This window comes from Agaricus bisporus (genome assembly GCF_000300575.1).
Source record: "Agaricus bisporus var. bisporus H97 unplaced genomic scaffold AGABI2scaffold_3, whole genome shotgun sequence".
Lineage (NCBI taxonomy): Eukaryota > Fungi > Basidiomycota > Agaricomycetes > Agaricales > Agaricaceae > Agaricus > Agaricus bisporus.
The window spans coordinates 359,785-380,166 of record NW_006267366.1 but is presented as its reverse complement, the minus strand read 5'-3'; the positions used below and the strand labels follow the sequence as shown (position 1 = coordinate 380,166).

Genomic DNA, 20,382 nt, shown 5'->3' with positions numbered 1-20,382 from the left:
AACAGCGACACACTGCCTACCTCGTTGTTGGACCAGAACTTGGACTGCATTATCATGGCCACTGCAACAAACAACTCGTTTTATTTCCGACGTCGCGCTATCGGGAGAGCAGCTTCTCCCCCTACTTGGGCCTGCTACGAGGAAATCCCTTACGATGACGACTATAGCTCCAGCTGTTCCGATGAGGATTCATGCTCGGAGGACGACGAGGACTATCCGCAATCGCAATCTCAGACTCAACGCTCTGGCAGACTTGAGCATTCTAGCGATTCAGAGGCTAGCGATAGTGGTAATACAGTAAGGGACAGGAAGGCTAATATGAGTCGTCGTGGAGATGATGATGATGATTCGGATGGGGATACGCCTCAGGATGGGAAAGGGAAGGAGAAAGAGGTTCAGAAGGATAGTAAAGGCAAGCAACGGGCTATCGATCCAGAGCCTGAACAGACCCGTGGAAGGAGGCACAAGAAGAAACGCCAGCCGACGTATACTCTCAGACCTATCCTGACCATTCATCGCAGCCAAGGTTTCGTATGGAATCAGGTCAGCATTGCTTCCTGTGCCCCTTCACTGCTAACAGGGTTTTCGTTCCAGGATCTCTTTGTCCCTCCTTATGCCAAGGACAGATGTGCGTCTTGTTGCTTGTATCTTACTCTTCACTCACTGACCGACTGCCGTCTTTTCCACCGCCCATGTTTCCTTTCTCCAATGCTGTCCACTTGCCACATGCTACTTGCTTCGCATCTTGTCACTCCATCACATACATCAGATGTCGCCTCCACCTCACCTCCCAATGCTCGTGGCCTCCTTACCTCCAATTCCTCCAACACCGACTATGAAGTCGAAGTAGTCGAAATTCGAGTCAAAGAAGGTGAAATGGACGACATCTTCCGTTAAATCCAATTGCAACTCGTTTCCAAATCCTTTGACCGCTTGTTTTCCCCTTCCTGTCGAATCCTTTCCGCTATCCGCATTAGTATAGATAATTCCTCTTTCACCCGTCGAACATTCCATCTTCTTCGATATCTGTTGCTACCTTCTTTTATTCGTCACTTCAGGTACCTCAGCGAGCCAAGCCTTTTACGTAGTCTATTTTTACTCGACTTCCCTCTTCAACCCGGTGCACAGGTTTCTATTACTTCCCTGTCAAATGTGTTTTTATCTTTTTTACTCGATGCTTAGGTTGTCTTCTTCTGTTTCGTGTATAATATTTATCCAATGATGCTCCCGTGACTTCGAGAAATAATAGCAGGTTCGTCTCGGGGGCAGCTGACGCCCTCCCCCGCACGTCCCTCGCCATCTTGTTCAAAATTTACGGACAGGGCGTCAGCTGCACGTCCCTCGCCATCTTGTTCAAAATTTACGGACACGATAACCACCTAATCCTAATACGAAGACATTGATGGAAGAATTTGATGGAGTGGAAGAAAATTAGGATTGATGAGATATGGCGGCATGTAGAAGGGAAGGGTGTACACGAATGTAAGAACGGAAAGTATCAGAAGACCAGCGACCGAGGGCTTGGATGATATCCAGCCTAACACCCCTTTCCGCAAGAAATGTTGCACCCCCGGATCGTAGAGAATGTCCTGCGACGTTCGACAATTTGAATAGAGCTAGTTTGTCAAGAAACCACTTTCGTCGAGGTCGGGTACCATCCTCTCGGACCCAAAGGTCATTGTAGCGGGCAAACTTGTGATCTCGAAGCACAATATAACGTGCCATTGCGCGTATGGGGTCTGTAATTCCTGAGTTTCGTCGGATGAGGACTACATTACCCTCGAAATATCTATCCGCCTTGTGATAAGGTAGTTGGAATTGGAGGGAGGAGGCAACAAGGGTAAGAGTATCACGATGAACCATCTTGCGGGTGTTGTCGAGGCGAATGTCATTAGGGTAGACAAGTTCACCGAGACGAAGGAGACCATAGAACCCAATGAGTAAGATGGCAATGAATAAGCGATCGTCGTAGTTGTCGGAGGTGTCGAAATAACTGGTGATGAGAGAGAGATCATGTAAAGTGAGCGCTCGCTTTCGTTGGATTGGGGTGTTGTAGAGTTTCTTGCACCCTTGCAGTGTTTGGTGAACGATCTGAGCTGTTCGCCAATTATAAACTTTAGGATAGTAAGGGGCGAGGTAATGGGCAATCCCAGTGAGGTAGGACTCGACAGACGATGGCTTTATGTATTGTGACATATAGGCGACGAACAAGGCTAAAGTAGTTTCGTTTGGTTCTGGGTCAAGATCATGAGAATACACAAAAATAAGATAGGATTTAAGATGCGAGCGATAGACCTGACGTGTGGAGACGTCCCAAGCATTTTCGAGAGAGTAAACGAGTAAGTCTTTAAGACCCGGGTAAGAGAAGCGTTTGCGGTTGGACACTCGGCGCCCAGGCATGATATGGTGGAGTGAAAGGGAAGATTTCAAGGTTTGGTGCGTATGAAACCGCACGGTCACGGTCGTGACGTGACAACGCATCAGCCACTCGGTTCCTCTTCCCCGCTGTCCAAACTACCCTCACTTGTAAGTTATACTTCATCATCACGTCCGCTGCGTAAATGAGAATGGGATTATAGGAAGGGATACTGTGAAAAGAAGAAAACACCTGGAACGAAGCTTCATTATCTGTGTAGATGGCAACCTTGAAATTGCTTCCTCTTTCTGCCACGTTTCCTAGCGCGCTCGCAATGCACAGTCCCTCGCTGAAAAAGATGTTGGGTGGAATGTTTGGGGGAGTGTCGGCAAGGTAACCTTCATTCAGCTCCGGATACCAAAACCCAAGACCAAAACCCGACGCGTCACAAAACACTTTATAATCAGCTTCTTCCAACTTCCACTCCCATTCCTTGAGGAAGATAATTCCGTCAGATCGCTGTATATGATGCTCCGCCCACTCCAGTTCCCTCGAGATTCCATGATTCATGTAAACGAGCGCATCCCTTCGTTTGAGAGGACCGATTTTGTGATAGAGGTGACAAAGGCAAGGTCGAAGATAAGGGTAGATATTGAACGCCCAGGATAGCCATCCGGTGAGTTGTTGGTATTCCTTCAACTGGAATCGCTTTTGTTGATCCCCTGAACGTTTTCGGATTATGAAACGATCTAGTTGTTCTAGGAGTTCGCTTCTGCGTTTTGGGGCAAGCGAAAGGGTCAACCGATCGACATCGACATGAAAGCCGATTATCGTTAATTGGGACCCGTGGACTTGTTTCTCCTTTTTGTGCGGAACACCAAGCGCATCCCAACACTCTAGCAACCGAGTTTGGTTTTCCGGGAGATTCAGGCCGTAAGGTTTGTAGATTCGCTGATCAGAATCAACAGCAACACCAAAGACGTCATCAACATAGCTGCAAAGACCAGGAATGTTCCACTTCTTCTCCGCTACCCACAGGACGAGCGACATAAACGCAATGAATGTATCTCCAGATCGCTTACCACCGAATACGTTGTTGCGATCCACATGTCTCTCTCCATCTACCGTGATGACCTGTTTCGTTTGCCATATAGGATGCATTGGTATTGTCCGATATGCTTCGGCGACGTCACTTTTGAACAAGACTAGACGTTGATTGGGTTGTAACCGGTTATGTGCCCGCAAGATTAACTCCCCCAGCTGCGTCATATTGTCCATGGGGAAGGCTGTGGTATGTTCAGTTTGCATACTGTTAACCGAATACTTGCCAGCACTTTGATCAGTTACGAGACGAAGCTTCGCAGACCCTTCCTTTGGAACGGCGAATGTTGGGACACCATACATGCCTGGTAGCAACTCCTTCCCAAATCCATGCGAAAAACGCCTCTTCTCAACCTCTATATCTCTCTGATCTCGCATAAAAGTCAACTTCTCCCTCTCACGTGGCGGATCTCTTCTCTCATCATGAGTCTCCGGATAACCTTCCTTCTCAACGTTTGCCCATGGCCAAAACCCTATTTCCAGCCCACGACACACCGACTCGCAGAAAGCTTGATTTGGATGGTCTTTGAGATACGAACGAAAAGCAGATACATTAACTGGCGTGATAATTTTGAACAGATCGGGACGCCCTTTTAATAGCATACTGATACAATGGCCTGGTGGGAGAGAGGGAGCGCGTGGCAATGGATCGGCAGACAACGACCAAGTGACCACTCGTGGCAAAGGCTTTCCTCGTACGTCCCAACAATTAAATCTCAAAAACCTAGGCTTTATTATCGTTTCCCGACTTTCGTTTAGGACATTCCACCCCTCCATGTCGAGTATCTCCGCAGTCGGAACAACAGTGTTTGAATTTGCAAACTCGGCGGGTGCACCCTTTCCCATTGAAGCTTCGACAAATCTGCTCGCCTCTGTCCCTTCCTTGGAACTTTCCTGCGGCTTGAACTTCCGCCCCAATGGGTAAGATGTATGCGGTGTAGAGGTGTCGAAATGCACCGTCGTTGGTGAGTGATAGGCTTTCCCCCCCCCTGACGCTGCTTCGGACGGCTTCGTCATAGAGGAAAACCCTTTTGTGGTAGATGACGGCGATGGAGTCAAAGAGCCTTCGTATGATCCTTCCATACTCTCTAAGTTCTCCCCCTCTATGTGGAAATGCGGTTTCTGTCGCTTGGACGGTTTCATCCCAGGCGGAAATCCACTGGGCTGCCGTTTCAATCCTCTTTGAGGGTTCTCCGGCTTCACTTCTGATTTCGAACGGTCCCAGGCGTCCAATGCTCTCCGACACAGGTTTAAGAGTGTGGAGACTTCCGAAGACTGAGTTGAGGTTGACAGGTTTTCCTCTGAGGACGTTTTTCCATTCTGCTGTTGGGAAGTTGACCGGCCCGTCGGGTGCAGCCTGGATTGACTGGACGACCATCTCGACGTCATCTCGGTACTTCCTGAGGAGGTTCCGGGTTTTGTGCATGTCCTCGGTAAGACGGGACTTGGAGTTTTGGATGCTAGTGAACCAGGGTAGGTCCTCTTCTCTGACTCTCTTCTCTCCTCGTTCACCTGCCTCTCCAGATTCTCCATCCTTTCGAATAACAAATTCTCTCTCTCGCTCATCTCCCTCACCATCTCGGCCAGCGCTTCCTTCTCGGGATCCTGACTCGAAGAGCCGTTCCAGGAATCCTCCTCGGATCCGGTTTTCGCTTCTGGTCCCTACGCTATCGACTCCCTTCCCCTTATCTGTGATGTCGAGTAAATGTTTGTGTAGCTCCTGCTTGGCTTTGGCGTCGAACTCTCCACTCTCGATCCTGATGGAGCCGTCCAAGACAACCTCCGCTCGAGTGAGTTTTCCGGCCAAGTACTCGTGGCACAATCGTTCGAGCTCTCTTCGCACATCATTGATGTTCCCTCCTCCATGGGACTGCTGAGACGTTGTATCAATGGTAGCCGTTCCGGCGAGACCAGTCGATCCGCTAGACTCTTGCGGTGCGTGGCTTCCTTCCGGCCTCTCGGCAGGTCCGATTTGGGTAGATCCGAAGGAATGAACTTCATCTCCTGGCATTGAAGATATTTTGATGGAACGTAGTTCTGTTATAGCGAAAAGTATGTAGATACGTTGACACGAGTATCGAAATGGATGCAGGAGCAAAAGAAGAGAGTAAGACAAAAAAAGTTTCATCTGTGTCGAAAGCGAAGGGAATGCTCCACAGTGAAGGCGGCTGGCCCCGATAAGCAAAGTTGTTAATGATAACAACCTGAGTAAACGACGTTGGGTATAGCAACCCGCATATGTCGTTGAGGCAAACACGTCGTGTGTGTCCCTAACCGGGGAATCACTGACACCTACACGTGCTGAGACTGAGGTGCCGCCCTCACACTACTAACCCATGTTTGCGACTCGGGGCTAGCCAGCCCATGTAACTCGTCACTTGCCACGTTCATTGGCCTCTTGTAAAGCAAGCTTTAAATCCTAATAAAGGTCTCTCCCCTCTGTGTTTGAGTGGCTTAGAATTTCTTTTACGCACGACATCTATCGGATAAGTACCCTCTCGGTGGTCAACTTCTTGGAACCCTCGAGATATCACGTGGCTTGGAAGTGAACGTTTGTGTCGCTTGAATTCATGGTACGCTCTCTTGTATCATCCCACTTTGCATAACTGAATTTTGTCACCAGGTGCTATATAGTCTATCATGCTGCTCGACTTGGGATGGGCCGTGCTCGGTGAGTGCATCACTTTCGCATCAACTCGGACGTCGGAGGTTGATGTCGCCTATGAAAAGCATCAGATTTGATCTACGACGATGAATGTTGAACGATGAACTTCTGCGGCGAATGTGTCAAGTCTTTTAATGGACCTTGAGATGGTGGCGCTTCAGGTTACGGTAAACGAGTGGGATGCCTTGCTTTGGAACCATGGCTGTGGCAAGAAGCATAAGAGCTGGAAGACTCGAGGATCCGCTTCAACCTACCTCTCGAAAACATCCGTCTACACTGCGTGAGTTTTTGCTCTGCGAAGACGAAGGTTTGTATCATTATGTTTCTGCTTCTCTCCTCTCTCGTTCCCTCCTAGAAGCACTGACGAGGAACTTGATTTGTAGGGGCTTCCGGCGGCGGTTCGCAAGAAATGCTGAATGTATTTTGGGTTGACAGGCCTGCGAAATCATTCAAGATTAACAGCATTGTTCGCGTTGTGGCTGTGGCAATGCCTACAGGGGTTGGTTAACTCGACTTGCATCCCCCCCCAGCCATGTCGCACAACTCATCTGCAGCTCGTTCGTCTCGCCTTCCTCCTCGTTATTCTCCCTACTCCCGCTCCCCTACCTCAGCATCTTCAGCTTGCCGTTTACCTCCAATATCCGCCCTTTTGTCGGGCCATGGTGCAGGAGGACCGTCATCGTCAGATAACTACCTCTCTCCCGCGCACGCCTATCATCCCGGCGTTATAAAGTCTGTCACAGGCAATTCCGCTGTTCCGCCATCCTTGAATTTTCAACCCACGTATGCGTTGCCTTCTACATCTACCCATCAGCTGGACCACTCGACTCATCAGACCAACTTGTTTCATTCAACTCCGGCAGCACCTCTCGTGCAGGCTCCGTTTTCTCAAGGCCCCTATCATCCTGCTTCTGCTACGAATACTTGGTATTTAGCACCAATTCACCCACCGACGAAATTTCAACCTGCACAGCCTTCCATCACTGTTCGTCAGCCAGACTCGACATACCAGAACTATGCTATCCATCCTCAGCCAGAGCAAGTGGTGTCCCAACAGGGACAAGCGGTCAGTTCTTCTTAGGGCTGTGAAATGGCATCCGAAACTGACATCTGGACCACGAACAGTACTACGGCAATGGCATGTTCAAGAATCCTCGTGATTTTTCTGTAACAAACAGTACATTTATCGACAATAGTAACACCTCGGATAACTGTAAGTCCTGTCCACGTTTCTATGCATCACTCGTATATTGATCTTTGCCAGTCATGGATAAGTTTCTACAGCATACAATAATTGGTGCAGAATTTGACTCTTCCGACCGCCATCCGCCCCCACGATGTCACCCCGGGACCCGGCTTGCGATAATAGAACGATGCAAGAATTTCGTCGACCAGGACGGCGGCAAAGAAAAAATGCGCTGGGTGGTTGGCGGCGCTGGAGTTGGAAAGTCGGCTATTATGCAGATCGTTGCCGAGGAAATCCCCGCTGATGCCTCAGTCTTTTTTTCGGTCAATGGACGCAATGACGGAACAAAATTCTTCGCGACCATTGCCTATCAGTTGGCCGTCAAGTACGAGCCTTATCAACATTTCATCCGGAATGCAATCAACCGCGATCCATCTCTCCTTCGCAAATCGCTACCAGCCCAGTTTCGAAAGTTCATTGTCGACCCATTCATCCACCAACATCTTCTCAATCCTTCACAGCGGTTCGTCATCATTATTGACGGCCTCGACGAGTGCGACGATTCCAAGACACAGCGAGAGATCCTCGGGTTGATCTCAGATTTTTGCATCAAATACTCTGCATCACCTGTCGTCTGGTTTGTTGCCAGTCGCCCAGAACCTCATATAACTTCATTCTTTGACAACGCGAGGATTACACCAGCGTACACAAAGGAAGAGGTGGAGATAGATTCGGATGAAGCATGTAAAGATGTTGAACAATATCTCCGCGATGAGCTGAACGACGTCAAGCTGGCATATCCTACACTCAGACACAAACGCGATTGGCCCTCCGGGCTTGAATTCACCAAGATTGCTACTGCTGCTGGTGGACTGTTTGCATACGCTTCGACAGTCGTCCGATATATTGGCGACTCTCACTACCGAGACCCTGCTTCTCAGCTCCGTCGTGTACTCGAGGTCATTGATGAAGGTTTCAACGACGATGTGTCGAGAAAGGATCACCCGATGGCTCTGCTCGATGCATTGTATCGGAGGATCCTCTCCAACATTCCGCCCGATGTCATGGTCAACACCAGAAAACTACTCCTAACAACCATTGACCATGGTTGGGAAGATGATGATTTCCGGTATATGTGTAATAGACTGGGATTGTCTGAAGCTGCCGCATATGATGCCGTTTCTTATCTGCATGCCGTTCACAAGGTTCCCGCGCCTGACAACACTGGCAATGAAAAACTCGAGTTTTTCCACAAATCATTTCCCGACTTCCTACTCGACTTCAAACGATCCAGGTTTTCTCGTAACGTTCAAGATGAAACTAATCAACTCCGGGCTCAGTGTGCACTCAGAATCGTCGAGCATGTTTCCGATGACTTTATTGACAGTGGAAAAGGGCTCCACATCGGTTGGTATGGTGGTCTGAGAGGTTGCATTGGTTTTTGTGACAACATTTCGCTATCTTGGCCCGGTGATGAGCGTTTTCGGGTCCCGGATGATGAGCTAAGGCTCACGTTGTACTGCGATTCAATGGCCAATATATGTTATAACTTTAACTTGAATCGTAACTACTCGAGCATATCCTTCTTTCATGCTTTGACCACTCGTTTCAATGCGCCTGGCATCTCTTTTCCCCTTTATTTTCTGCGAGACTCTGCGTTCGTAAGTTTTCTCCGGGCTCCATGCCATTTCCAATGCTGAAATCACTCAACAGGAAGAGTTTCGTGCTGAACTCACTGAGCTTGGCAAGCTGAAGGAGGTACCGCTCCGGTCATTAGATTATGCTGCAATCTGTGGAATGATTGGAATTCAATTTACAAGCCCTATTGGAACCGGTGATGCCAAAGATTTTGACCGCTGGAATCCGTCTTGCAAAGTGAGTTTTAGTTCTTAATTATTGAGTTCATTTAAGCTCAGTCTGTGTAGCATGTAAAAGAGGATATAGCCGGTTTACCACGACAGCGAGTCTGGGCCACTAATTTAAAAAGATGGCTAGCAAGTGATACTGGAGACAACATGGCATGTGCCGATATTCCCCGGTTCAAAATCTTCGTCAGTAAAGATTCTCATCGGAAAATCGCCCACGATAGAATCAGGGAGTGCCTATACTGCTCGCAGCGCCTAGCCCGTCATTTCATCGACCATCCAGATCAAGTTGCTACTGTTTTCGTCGACTCGACTGAATTGTCTTATGTAGAATTTTCCTTTGTTGATCCAGACGATGGTGTGTCGGAGTGGAGATACCGATTTTTACATTCCGGTCGTCCGTCTGGATATTAATTAATTGTGGAACTGATACCCTAGCACTTTGTCGCGACAGTTTAAGTTGTAATTCATTTATGCGTTTATCATAATAATATGTCTTCTGCAGACGATATTTCGCATAGTGGGATACAAGCTCTCGTCCTTAAGCAGGTCGTTGAAATATTGGAACAATCCGAAGTACGCGTCGGAGTCTTGCCTCGCCCGTTCCTTTTTGACTCAAGTGGATTTAGGCTGACCCTCGGCTCCGATACCTGAACACAATCACTTAGAGCATTTATCCTTCAGATTGTCCTTCATTCTGTTCTACTTCACTATTTGGCATCTGAGGTCATTATCATCGTCTCGCAATGGACTACGAATTCAACCTGCACGGCTTCCAACTTTTTTTTTCCCATCCGGAACCGACGACAACAGTTCCGTACCTTCTCTCCTAATTCCTTATAGTCTTCTGTGATGATAAGGCCAATTGCTAGCGGATTATCGGGAACATTCGACGAGGAGTTTTCGCGGGATTTGGTTAGGAAGGTTAGCCGTATGGTTCAATGATAAATGTTTTCGTTTATGAATTGGCGTTTTTTCTCTGTTGGTGGATCTCAATGCTCATCCAAAGTTTCTTCTGACACTCATCATCATCTGAGGATCGAAGACTTGCCGAGACATTCATAGCGCAATTTGTGGGGAGTGAGTTAGAGGATATAATGAAACCAGTAAAGCATGAATTTTTACGACTGGTATTCATGGTTTCCGATTTCATTGAACCTTGAGATTCGATTTTTCTCTCATGACGCTTCTCATTCCTCGCCTTTTATAATCTTTGGCGATGTGAATGATAGTATGTATCCGATATCTCAACAAAAGATGACTATGGAGTACACCATGGACAAGTCTCGATAAGAATTAGAAGGTCCCAATTCGAACGACGTTTCCTATTGTATAAATCGGAAATTTTGGAATAAGAACGTTAGCTTTATTTATTCGTGCCGCCACCCGTGTCTCCCTTTGATGTGAAAGCTTAGGCCTCTGTAACCTATTCGCTACCACGTATGTGGTAACATTGAGACGGCTTAAGTCTGAAGGTAGTCAACTCACTAAGAATGCGAGTTTTGCCTATCAACTGAAATCGACAAAGTAACTTTAAGACTTCAAACTGGGGAGGGAGAGTATATGAAAAATAGGTTTTTACTAAGGAGAACGACTCGGAGAAGAGGTGGGAGTGAGAGTGATTAGAAGGGTGACGCAGAGACGAGAGCCACAAGAGACGAGAGCCGGGCAGAAAGTACGCGAAAATAACTCAAAAACATGATTAAAATAATTAAAGTGATGTTTTCTTAAACTACGACTACAGCTCTATTTTACGAGTAAAGAGACTTGAACTCTTACAAAACAAATTTTTTATGAGTGCCATTTTTGAGAGAACTTGGTATGCGACCCAAATCACTGAGAGCTGGGGGGAAGTATTGTATGATACATATGCCTATCTACTGTAGTACCGAGCGTTGAGAAAGCGAGGCGCATATCCCGTACGGCAGTTTGCTCTTGTTTGTCCTAGCCCAAAAGTATTGGCATAGTGAACACAGATTTCCGGCTTTCGAGGCCCCTAACCCATATGCTGCAAAGAACTTACGCTACCATACACCATTCACAACAGACGCCCAAAAGCAAGAGCGCTGGTCGCCTCATGGCAACCGCAAGGCCTAATATAAGGGCTGGCTCGACTTTGGATTCCCCCAGCCATGTCGCACAACTCTTCTGCAGCCCGCTCGTCTCGCTCTTCTCCTCGCTATGATCCCTACTCCCACTCCCCTACTCCAGCATCTTCTCGCCGTTTACCTCGACCATCAGCTCCTTTGTCGGGCCATGATGCAGAAAGATCGTCGCCAGATAACTACCTCTCTCCTGCACACGCCTATTATCTCCCCACCATGAACTCTGCCACAGGATATTCCGCTGTTCCGTCATCCCTGAATTCTCAACCAACATACGCGATGCCTTCTGCATCTACACATCAGCTGGGCCACTCGACCCATCAGACCAACTCGTTTCCTCACCCACCTGCACATCTCGCACAGATCTTATCCTTCCAACATCCCTATCATCCTGCTCCTGCTACGAATACTCGGTACCTAGCACCAATTCACTCACAGACGAATTTTCAACCTGTGCAGCCTCCCATCTCTATTCATCAGCCGGACTCGACATACCAGAACTATGCTATCCATCAGCATCATCATCAGCTTCATACTACTCAGCCAGAGCAAGTGGTGACCCAACAGGGACAAACAGTCAGTTCTCCTCTTAGGGATGTGAATGGCAATCGAAACTGACATCTGGACCACGGACAGTACTACGGTGATGGCATGTTCAAGAATCCCCGTGATTTTACTGTAACAAACAGTACATTTATCGACAATAGTAATACCTCGGATAATTGTAAGTCCTGTTCACATTTCTATGCATCGCTCGTATATTGATCTTTGCCAGTCATGAATAAGTTTCTACAGCATACCATAATTGGGGCAGAGTTTGACTCTTCCGACCGCCATCCGCCCCCAAAGTGTCATCCTGGGACCCGGCTTGCGATAATAGAACGATGCAAGAATTTCATTGTCCAGTGCGACGGCAAAGAAAAGATGCACTGGGTGGTTGGTGGCGCTGGAGTTGGAAAGTCGGCAATTATGCAAATCGTTGCCGAGGAAACTCCCGCTGATGCCTCAGTCTTCTTTTCCGTCAATGGACGTAAAGACGGAGCAAGAATCTTCACGACCATTGCCTATCAGTTGGCTACCAAGCATGAACCCTATCGTCAATTCATCTGGAACGCGATCGACCGCGATCCATCTCTCCTTCACAAATCGCTACCAGCCCAGTTCCAAAAGTTCATTGTCGACCCATTCATCCACCGGCATGTGTTCAATCCCTCACAGCGATTCGTCATCATCATTGATGGCCTCGACGAGTGCGACAACCCCAAGACGCAGCGAGAGATCCTCCGGTTGATCTCAGATTTCTGCATCAAATACACTGCATCTCCTTATGTCTGGTTTGTTGCCAGTCGCCCAGAACCTCACATAACTTCATTCTTTGACAGCGCTAGGGTTACACCAGCGTACACGAAGGAAGAAATTGCCGTCGATTCAGATGAAGCGTGTAAAGGGGTTCAACGGTATCTCCGTGACGAGCTGAACGAGGTCAAGCTGGCATATCCTACACTCAGACATAAACGCGAGTGGCCCTCCGGGCTTGAATTCACCAAGATTGCCAAAGCTGCTGGTGGGCTATTTGCATACGCTTCGACAGTCGTCCGATATATCGGCAACTCTCACTACCGAGACCCAGCTACTCTGCTCTGTCACGTACTCGAGGTCATTGGTGCTGGTTCAAAGCATGGTGCGTTGGGCGGGGACCACCCGATGGCTCTGCTTGATGCGTTGTATCAGAGGATCCTCGACAGCATTCCCCCCGATGTCATGATCACCACCAGAAAACTACTCCTAACAACCTTGTGGCATAGAGCAATCCCATCGACGGGAGGCTCTCTTCAACCAGGCAAATTCCGGTATAATTGTAATATGCTGGGATTGTCTGAAGCTGCCGCCTATAGTGCCATTTCTTATCTACATGCTGTTCTCAATGTCCTGGCACCCGACAAAGCTGATGTTGAAGATGTCGAGTTTTTCCACAAATCATTTCGTGACTTCCTATTCGACTTCGAACGATCCGGTTTTTCTCCTGATGCTGAGCATGAATCTAACCAACTCCTGACTCAGTGTTCACTTGGGATTGTCACGCAGGTTTCCGATGACTTTGTGGACAGTAGGAAAATCGAGCTTGGTCACTTTGGTTGTCTGAGAGGTTGCCTTGGTTTTTGTGACAACATTTCGCTATCTTGGCCCAGTGATGAACGTTTCCGGGTTTCGGATGATGAACTAAGGCTCACATTGTACTGCCGTTCAATGATTGATATTTGTTACGACTTTACCTTCAGTCATAACTATCCTTATTCGAGCTTTTCCATCTTTCATGTTTTGACCACTCGTTTCAATGTGCCTGGCTGCAGGTTTCCAATTTATATTCTGCGAGACTATGCGCTCGTAAGTTTTATCCAGGCCCCATGCTGTTTCCGATGCTGAAATCACTTATCAGGAAGAGTATCGTCCTGAACTCACTACGCTTGGCAAGATGAAGGAGGTGCCGCTTAGGACATTAGATTATGCTGCCATCTTTGGGAGCATTGATATTTGGTTTACAAGTCCTATTGGAACGGATGTCAAAGAGTTTGGCTGCTGGAATCCGTCTTGCAAAGTGAGTTTTAGTTCTTAATCGTCGAATTCATTAAAGATCAGCCTATGCAGCATGTAAAAGAGGATATAGACGGTTTACCACAACAGCGAATCTGGGCCACTGATTTTAGGAGACGGCTAGTAGATAACTCTGGAGACGACATGGCACATGTCGATATTACCTGGTTCAATATCGAAGTTGGTAAAGATTCTCACTTAGCAGTCTTGGACACTCGTTCCGCCCCTGAATGTCTATACTGCTCGCGGCGCCTAGCCCATTGTTTCATCGATCATCCGGATCAAGTTGCTACTGTTTTCGTTGACTCAACTGAATTGTCTTATGTAGAACTCTCCTTTGTTGATCCAGAGGATGGTGTGTCGGAGTGGAGATACCGGTTTTTTCATTCCGGTCGTCCGTCTGATATCAATTAATCGTGGAACTGATGCCCCTAGTACTTTGTCGCAACCAGCTTATGTTGTAGTTTTTAGTTGCATATTATCATAAAAATAATATCTTTGTCTTCTACGAATGACATGTTTACTAGTACTTATACATGGGCAGGACATAAATGTGAGTCTCTTTCAGGTTTGTGTCCCTTGCCCTGGCGCATTCAGCGCGCTGACACTTAAGTTCCTTTCATACTGGAATCCGTATGTCTGCCTTCATCTTTCTCAACACTGTCACGATTCTTCAGCGCAACCATCTTACCGTCAATCCAAAAAGCCCTCCGTGAAGGTCACAAAACAAATCTCACCTGAATGCTTCATTGTTCTTGATTCTGTTCTCATTCACTACTTGGCATCTGTATCTCGCAATGGAGTACGAAGTCAACTTACACGGCTTCCATCTATGTTATGCCATCCGGATTCGATAACAACCCTTCCGTACCTTCTGTCCGAGTTCTCCAACGTCCTCAGTAATGCTAGAACTTTCGATAGAGAGATATGACACTAGGGCTGGCTGTCGTTGTGACAATGTTAACACCATGTGCCCGGTGTATTCTGGGCGACAGGCCTGCGAAATCAAAGTCAACAGCACCGCTAGCCCACCACTCTCGTTTACTTTCAGACATGCCGTCCAAATTCTCTGTAGGCGTTACTCTCCCTACTCCTGCTCTCCTGCTTCAGCATCTCTTGGCAGTTCATCTCCGCTACCTGCCCAGCATCCTTTGTCCACTGAGTAGGAAGTCGAAGTAGTCGAAATTCGAGTTAAAGAAGGTGAAATGGACGACATCTTCCGTTAAATCCAATTGAAACTCGTTCCCAAATCCTTTGAGTGTTTGTTCTTCTTTTCCTATATCCGCATTAGTATAGATAATTCCTCTTTCACCCGCCGAACATTCCATCTTCTTCGATATCTGTTGCTACCTTCTTTCATTCGTCACTTCAGGTACCTCAGCGAGCCAAGCCTTTTCGCGTAGTCTATTTTTACTCGACTTCCCTCTTTAACCCTTTGCTTCTTCGATTCGAGCTATCACGTGGCTTGAAATTAAACGTCTATGTCGCTTGGATTTTGCCACCAGGTGGCATAAGCTCTTTCATTTCATGCTGCTTGACTTGGGGTGGGCTATGCTTGGTGAGTGCATCACTTTTGCAGCAATCCGGAAGTCGGAGGTTGATGTCGCCATATCAGATTTGATCTACGACGATGGGTTATAGATGATGAACGACGAACTTATGCGGATAATGGTCTTTGGTGGACCATGAGATGGTGCTTCAGGTTGCGGTAAACGAGTGGGATGCCTTGCTTTGAACCATGGCTGTGGCAAGAGGTATAAGAGCTGGAAGACTCGATGCTCAAATCCCTAGGGCATGTCGCACGACTCATCTAAATTTTCATCGTTGCGTACTTCTTGTTATGCACGCCACCCCCGCTTTCCGGTTCCCGCATCTCCTCGTTGTTCACGTTTATCCACTCTGGATTTGATGCCGAACGATCCGCTTCAACTTACCTCTCCCCTCCATCGCGTCAACCACTTTTCTCCATAACTCTACGAACTCCGTGGCGGGATGCCTTCTGGTCCCTCTATTGCTGGATACCCAGCCCACCATACAACACACCATTCCACATCTACTCAGCAGCAGGAACCCTCGACGTATCTGGCTTGCTCGTTTTCCCATTTACCTGAACATCTTACACAACTCTTGATTCCTCAGGGTCCCTATCCATCCTCTCTTTCTCTTCCTCCCTCTACAAATATCAACGCTAGGATCCCATTTGCGCGGAAATCTTGTCACGACGAGCAGCTTTCCATTATTATGCGTGAACCGCAAGATCCAAGACAGTCAGAATTACTCTATTCATCGGCTGCCGCTTCAGATTTTGGAGGAACAACGAGCATCGACTAGACTGGGACAAACCGTGAGTTTGCGCTGCGTCTCAGGCATGTGAACTGGTCTTACAAACTGACGTTTGTACCTCGGACAGTACTACGGCGATGGCATGTTTAAAGAATGCACATCCATTTAACCATGGCGTCAGCTAGGACAACTGTAAGCCTTGTTCATGTTGTTTATTTGGCGCATCTGTGCTTACCGCTAACTTCGTCCTCCATGAAGGGATTTCTGCAGCATACGATAATCGAAGTAGAATTCAAATCTCTCGCCCCGCACCGGCCTCCACGATATCTTCCCGGAACACGGTAAACGATAGGCTAAAGCGAGGCATCGAGTGGATGGTCGTCATCACTCGGCGATAGATCGGGTGCTGAAAATGTCCAGTAAGTTTATAAGAGTTGGTAATGTCCGTGAATCGCTATTCTTGACCACTTTTTCAATAGAAGTGTCAATATGGATTTGCGGCAGCTAATGACAGTGGCCATCGCAGACATGAACGAGCCCAATCCCGATGCAAACTTCTGATACAGAATATCTTCTCGAGCCCGGAAACATCCTTTTACGCTGCGGGAGTTTCCATGATGGTAAGAGGAAGGCTTGTATCGTTATATTCCTGACTCTCTTTCTCTCCTCTCTTTCAGAATCACTGGCAGAGATGTTGGTTCGTAAGAGTGTTCGGCTACGGTTCACAATAAACGCCGAATGCATTTTGGGTGACAGGCCTGCGAAATTATTTGTGACAACTGGCAGGGCCTATAAGGGCTGGCAACCCAATTCACAGTTTCCCCAGTCATGTCGCACAACTCTTCTGCTGCTCGCTATTCTCCCTACCCCCGCACCCCCATCCCAGCATCTTCAGCTTGCCGTTCACCTCTACCATCCTCCTCAAATAATTATCTCACTCATGTCAACGCTTTTGTTGTAAACTCTGCCACGGATTCCGCTGTTCCGCCATCCATGAACGCTCAACCCACACATGCGATACCTTCGACATCTACCCATCAGCTGGACCAATCGACGCATCTCGCCCGCTCGTTTCCTCACCCACCTGCACCTGTCACTCAGGTCTCGTTCTTTCAACGTCCCTATCATCCTGCTCCTGCTACAAATGCTCAGTATCCAGCACCGATGCAGCCCTCCATTGCTGTTCATCAGCCGGACTCAACATACCAGAACAATGCCATCTATCAGCATCCGCCTCATATACATCCAGTACAAACGACACAACGAGGTCAAAGCGTTAGTTTTCCTCTTAGGCCTGTAATCCGGCTCTCTGACACCTGTACCTTGGACAGTACTACGGCAATGGCATGTTCAGGGAATCCCGTGATTTTTCCATATCAAATAGTACATTTATTGACAATAGTATTACTTCGAAGCCCTCGGACAACTGTAAGTGTCCTTCAATTTGTCTATCTATTGTATACCCACCCCCGTCAGTTATGAAGGAGTTTCTGCAGCATACAATAATTGGTGCAGAGTTTGACTCTTCCGACCGCCATCCACCCCCACGATGTCACCCTGGAACCCGCCTTGCGATAATCGAACGATGCAAGAATTTTATTGTCCAGTGCGACGGTAAAGAAAAGATCCGCTGGGTGGTAGGCGCTGCTGGAGTTGGAAAGTCGGCAATCATGCAAATCGTTGCCGAGGAAATCCCCGCTGAAGCCTCAGTGTTTTTTTCCGTCGATGGACGTAATGATGGATCAAAACTCTTCGCGACCATTGCCTATCAGTTGGCCGTCAAGTACGAGCGTTATTATCAATTCATCCGGAATGCGATCAATCGCGATCCATCTCTCCTTCGCAAATCGCTACCAGCCCAGTTCCAAAAGCTTATTGTCGACCCATTCATCCACCAACGTCTGTTCAATCCTTCACAGCGATTCGTCGTCATCATTGACGGCCTCGACGAGTGCGACAATCCCAAGACACAGCGAGAGATCCTCCGGTTGATCTCAGATTTCTGCATCAATTACTCTGCATCTCCTGTCGTCTGGTTTGTTGCCAGTCGCCCAGAACCTCATATAACTTCATTCTTTGACAACGCGAGGGTTATACCAGCGTACACAAAGGAAGAGGTGGAGATAGATTCGGATGAAGCATGTGAAGAAGTTCAAACATATCTCCGCGATGAGCTGAACGAGATCAAGCTGGCATATCCTACGCTCAGACATAAACACGAGTGGCCCTCCGGGCTTGAATTTACTAAGATTGCTACTGCTGCTGGGGGGCTATTTGCGTACGCTTCGACAGTGGTCCGATTTATTGGCAAGTCTCACTACCAAGACCCAGCTACTCTGCTTTGTCACGTACTCGAGGTCATTGATGAAGGTTTCAAAGACGATGTGTCGAGAAAGGATCACCCGCTTGCTCTGCTCGATATGTTGTATCGGAGGATCCTCGATAATATTCCGCCCGACGTCATGATCAACACCAGACAACTACTTTTAACAACCGGACTTGACGATCGTTGGGAACGTGTAAATTTCCGGCATACATGTAATATCCTGGGATTGTCTGAAGCTGCTGCATATGGTGCTGTTTCTTATCTGCATGCCGTTCTCAAGGTTCCCGCGCCTGATAATACTGTCGATGAAGGTCTTGCTTTTTTTCATAAATCGTTTCCCGACTTCCTATCTGACTTCAAACGATCCGGGTTTTCTCATAACATTGAGGACGAAACTGATCAACTCCGGGCTCAGTGTTCACTTAGGATCGCCACGCAGTTTCCCGATGACTTGGATAGTATAGCCAATGGTGAAGGTATCCCGTGCGAACCGCTTGGTTGTCTGAAAGATGACCCTGGTTTTTGTGACAACATTACACTATCTTGGCCCAGGGATAATCGTTTTGGGGTCATGGATGATCAGCTAAGGCTCAGGTTGTACTGTTTTTCAATGGTCAATATGTGCAACGGATTTAGCCCGGGAAGTAATTATTGGAACCTGTCTTGCTTTCATCTTTTGACCACACGTTTCGCTGCATTTCGCCATGGTTTCCCAGTTTTGAAGTTGCTTGAATCTGTGTTCGTAAGTTTCTCTAATAGTACGTTTTGTCCCGTCCACGATGCTGAAACCGTCCTTCAGGAAGACTTTCGTCCTGGACTCACCGAGCTTGGCAAGTTGAAGGAGGTGCCGCTGCGGTTATTAAATTATGCTGCAATCTGCGGAAGAATTGATGTACAGTTTACAATCCCTATTGAAATGGGTGTAAAATATTCTGAACCATGGAATTCATCCTGCGAAGTGAGTTTTCCTTCTTAAATGTCGAATTTATTAAGCTCAGCCTACGCAGCATGAAAAAGTGGTTATGGATGGTTTACCGCAGCGGCGAGTCACGGTCACCCATTTTAAGAGATGTCTACTAATAGACAACTCTGGAGGCGACATGACATATGCATATATCTCGCGGTTCAAGATTAGAGCTCGTGAACATCATGCTTGGGCGCTTGCCCAACTTAAACTCTACAAAGAGTGCCTATACTGCTCGCGACGCCTTGCGCGCCATTGTTAGGGCGACTGTGACTGTGATGTCACAGGTCACACCTAAACTCAAGAACTAAAGAGTATAGTGACAAAAGTAATATTAGGCGTGAACCTAAGAGAACTCGACGGAGTCTTCTACAAGTTTCTACCTACTTTATATACCTAGACTACGGCGCACAGACCAACTACCCTAGGTAACTTATTTATATACTGACATGTGAAAAGAAGTACGTATGGGAAAGTAAACTAATTATACATTTGACATGAGAAAAGAAGAGTGGAGTAAGAAGTAAGTAAACAAAAGTAAATTGATCATAAAAACGTCAACAGCACCAAACAAACCATAAAAGTGTCCACAAGCACAAACAACTCCTAAACCGGTAATCTACTCACACAAACCAATACGTCCCGAAGTAGTTACCTAACATCGCATCACATGGACATAGCACAAAGAATCCGGCTATTGCCCATTGTCGTGGCCCCCAGTATCCCCATCTCTGTATCACCCACGCCTTCTGCTCCTCATAGTCCCACATTGCTAAGCATACCCTCCCACACCGTCTGCACCGATGATCCGATAGGTTCCAACCTACCGGTCTTGCTTCTCTTCCTATAGCCGCCGCCGCCCTTCTCTATTGTACTTGCTCCGCATGGTTCGGAGGTAAGAAAGATAAGATTAGATCGATAAGTTCAATAGGTAAGTCT

General features: G+C 47.5%; 8 protein-coding genes across 8 annotated transcripts; 5 read left to right on the top strand and 3 right to left on the bottom strand.

Moving 5' to 3' along the window:
- Positions 1-22: 22 nt before the first annotated feature.
- Positions 23-1,239, top strand: AGABI2DRAFT_191062 (hypothetical protein). Its single transcript, XM_006458907.1, has 3 exons — positions 23-543; positions 595-628; positions 770-1,239. Exons 1-3 carry the CDS (start codon positions 55-57, stop codon positions 895-897), a joined length of 651 nt encoding a protein of 216 aa, XP_006458970.1. The 5' UTR covers positions 23-54; the 3' UTR covers positions 898-1,239.
- Positions 1,240-1,488: 249 nt separating this feature from the next.
- AGABI2DRAFT_40469 (hypothetical protein) lies at positions 1,489-2,319 on the bottom strand (the record flags this gene model as incomplete). The annotated part of the gene is made up of 2 exons (XM_006458775.1): positions 1,489-1,589; positions 1,656-2,319. Coding segments are annotated over 2 exons (765 nt in total), but the record flags the coding sequence as incomplete, so codon positions are not given.
- Positions 2,320-2,404: 85 nt separating this feature from the next.
- On the bottom strand, positions 2,405-2,785 carry AGABI2DRAFT_56200 (hypothetical protein; the record flags this gene model as incomplete). Its single annotated transcript, XM_006458906.1, has 1 exon — positions 2,405-2,785. A coding segment is annotated over one exon (381 nt), but the record flags the coding sequence as incomplete, so codon positions are not given.
- A 1,396-nt stretch (positions 2,786-4,181) lies between these two features.
- On the bottom strand, positions 4,182-4,943 carry AGABI2DRAFT_65328 (hypothetical protein; the record flags this gene model as incomplete). The annotated part of the gene is made up of 1 exon (XM_006458905.1): positions 4,182-4,943. A coding segment is annotated over one exon (762 nt), but the record flags the coding sequence as incomplete, so codon positions are not given.
- Positions 4,944-7,386: 2,443 nt separating this feature from the next.
- AGABI2DRAFT_191061 (hypothetical protein) lies at positions 7,387-8,116 on the top strand (the record flags this gene model as incomplete). The annotated part of the gene is made up of 1 exon (XM_006458904.1): positions 7,387-8,116. A coding segment is annotated over one exon (728 nt), but the record flags the coding sequence as incomplete, so codon positions are not given.
- A 3,144-nt stretch (positions 8,117-11,260) lies between these two features.
- Positions 11,261-14,586, top strand: AGABI2DRAFT_177088 (hypothetical protein; the record flags this gene model as incomplete). The annotated part of the gene is made up of 9 exons (XM_006458903.1): positions 11,261-11,854; positions 11,915-12,002; positions 12,054-13,512; positions 13,630-13,663; positions 13,716-13,874; positions 13,925-14,054; positions 14,199-14,225; positions 14,398-14,423; positions 14,548-14,586. The coding sequence occupies exons 1-9, from the start codon at positions 11,306-11,308 to the stop codon at positions 14,584-14,586; spliced, it is 2,511 nt and encodes an 836-aa protein (XP_006458966.1). The 5' UTR covers positions 11,261-11,305.
- Positions 14,587-15,862: 1,276 nt separating this feature from the next.
- On the top strand, positions 15,863-16,201 carry AGABI2DRAFT_115931 (hypothetical protein; the record flags this gene model as incomplete). Its single annotated transcript, XM_006458902.1, has 1 exon — positions 15,863-16,201. The coding sequence occupies one exon, from the start codon at positions 15,863-15,865 to the stop codon at positions 16,199-16,201; it is 339 nt and encodes a 112-aa protein (XP_006458965.1).
- A 1,430-nt stretch (positions 16,202-17,631) lies between these two features.
- AGABI2DRAFT_200834 (hypothetical protein) lies at positions 17,632-18,459 on the top strand (the record flags this gene model as incomplete). The annotated part of the gene is made up of 1 exon (XM_006458901.1): positions 17,632-18,459. A coding segment is annotated over one exon (828 nt), but the record flags the coding sequence as incomplete, so codon positions are not given.
- Between the last annotated feature and the right edge of the window lie 1,923 nt (positions 18,460-20,382).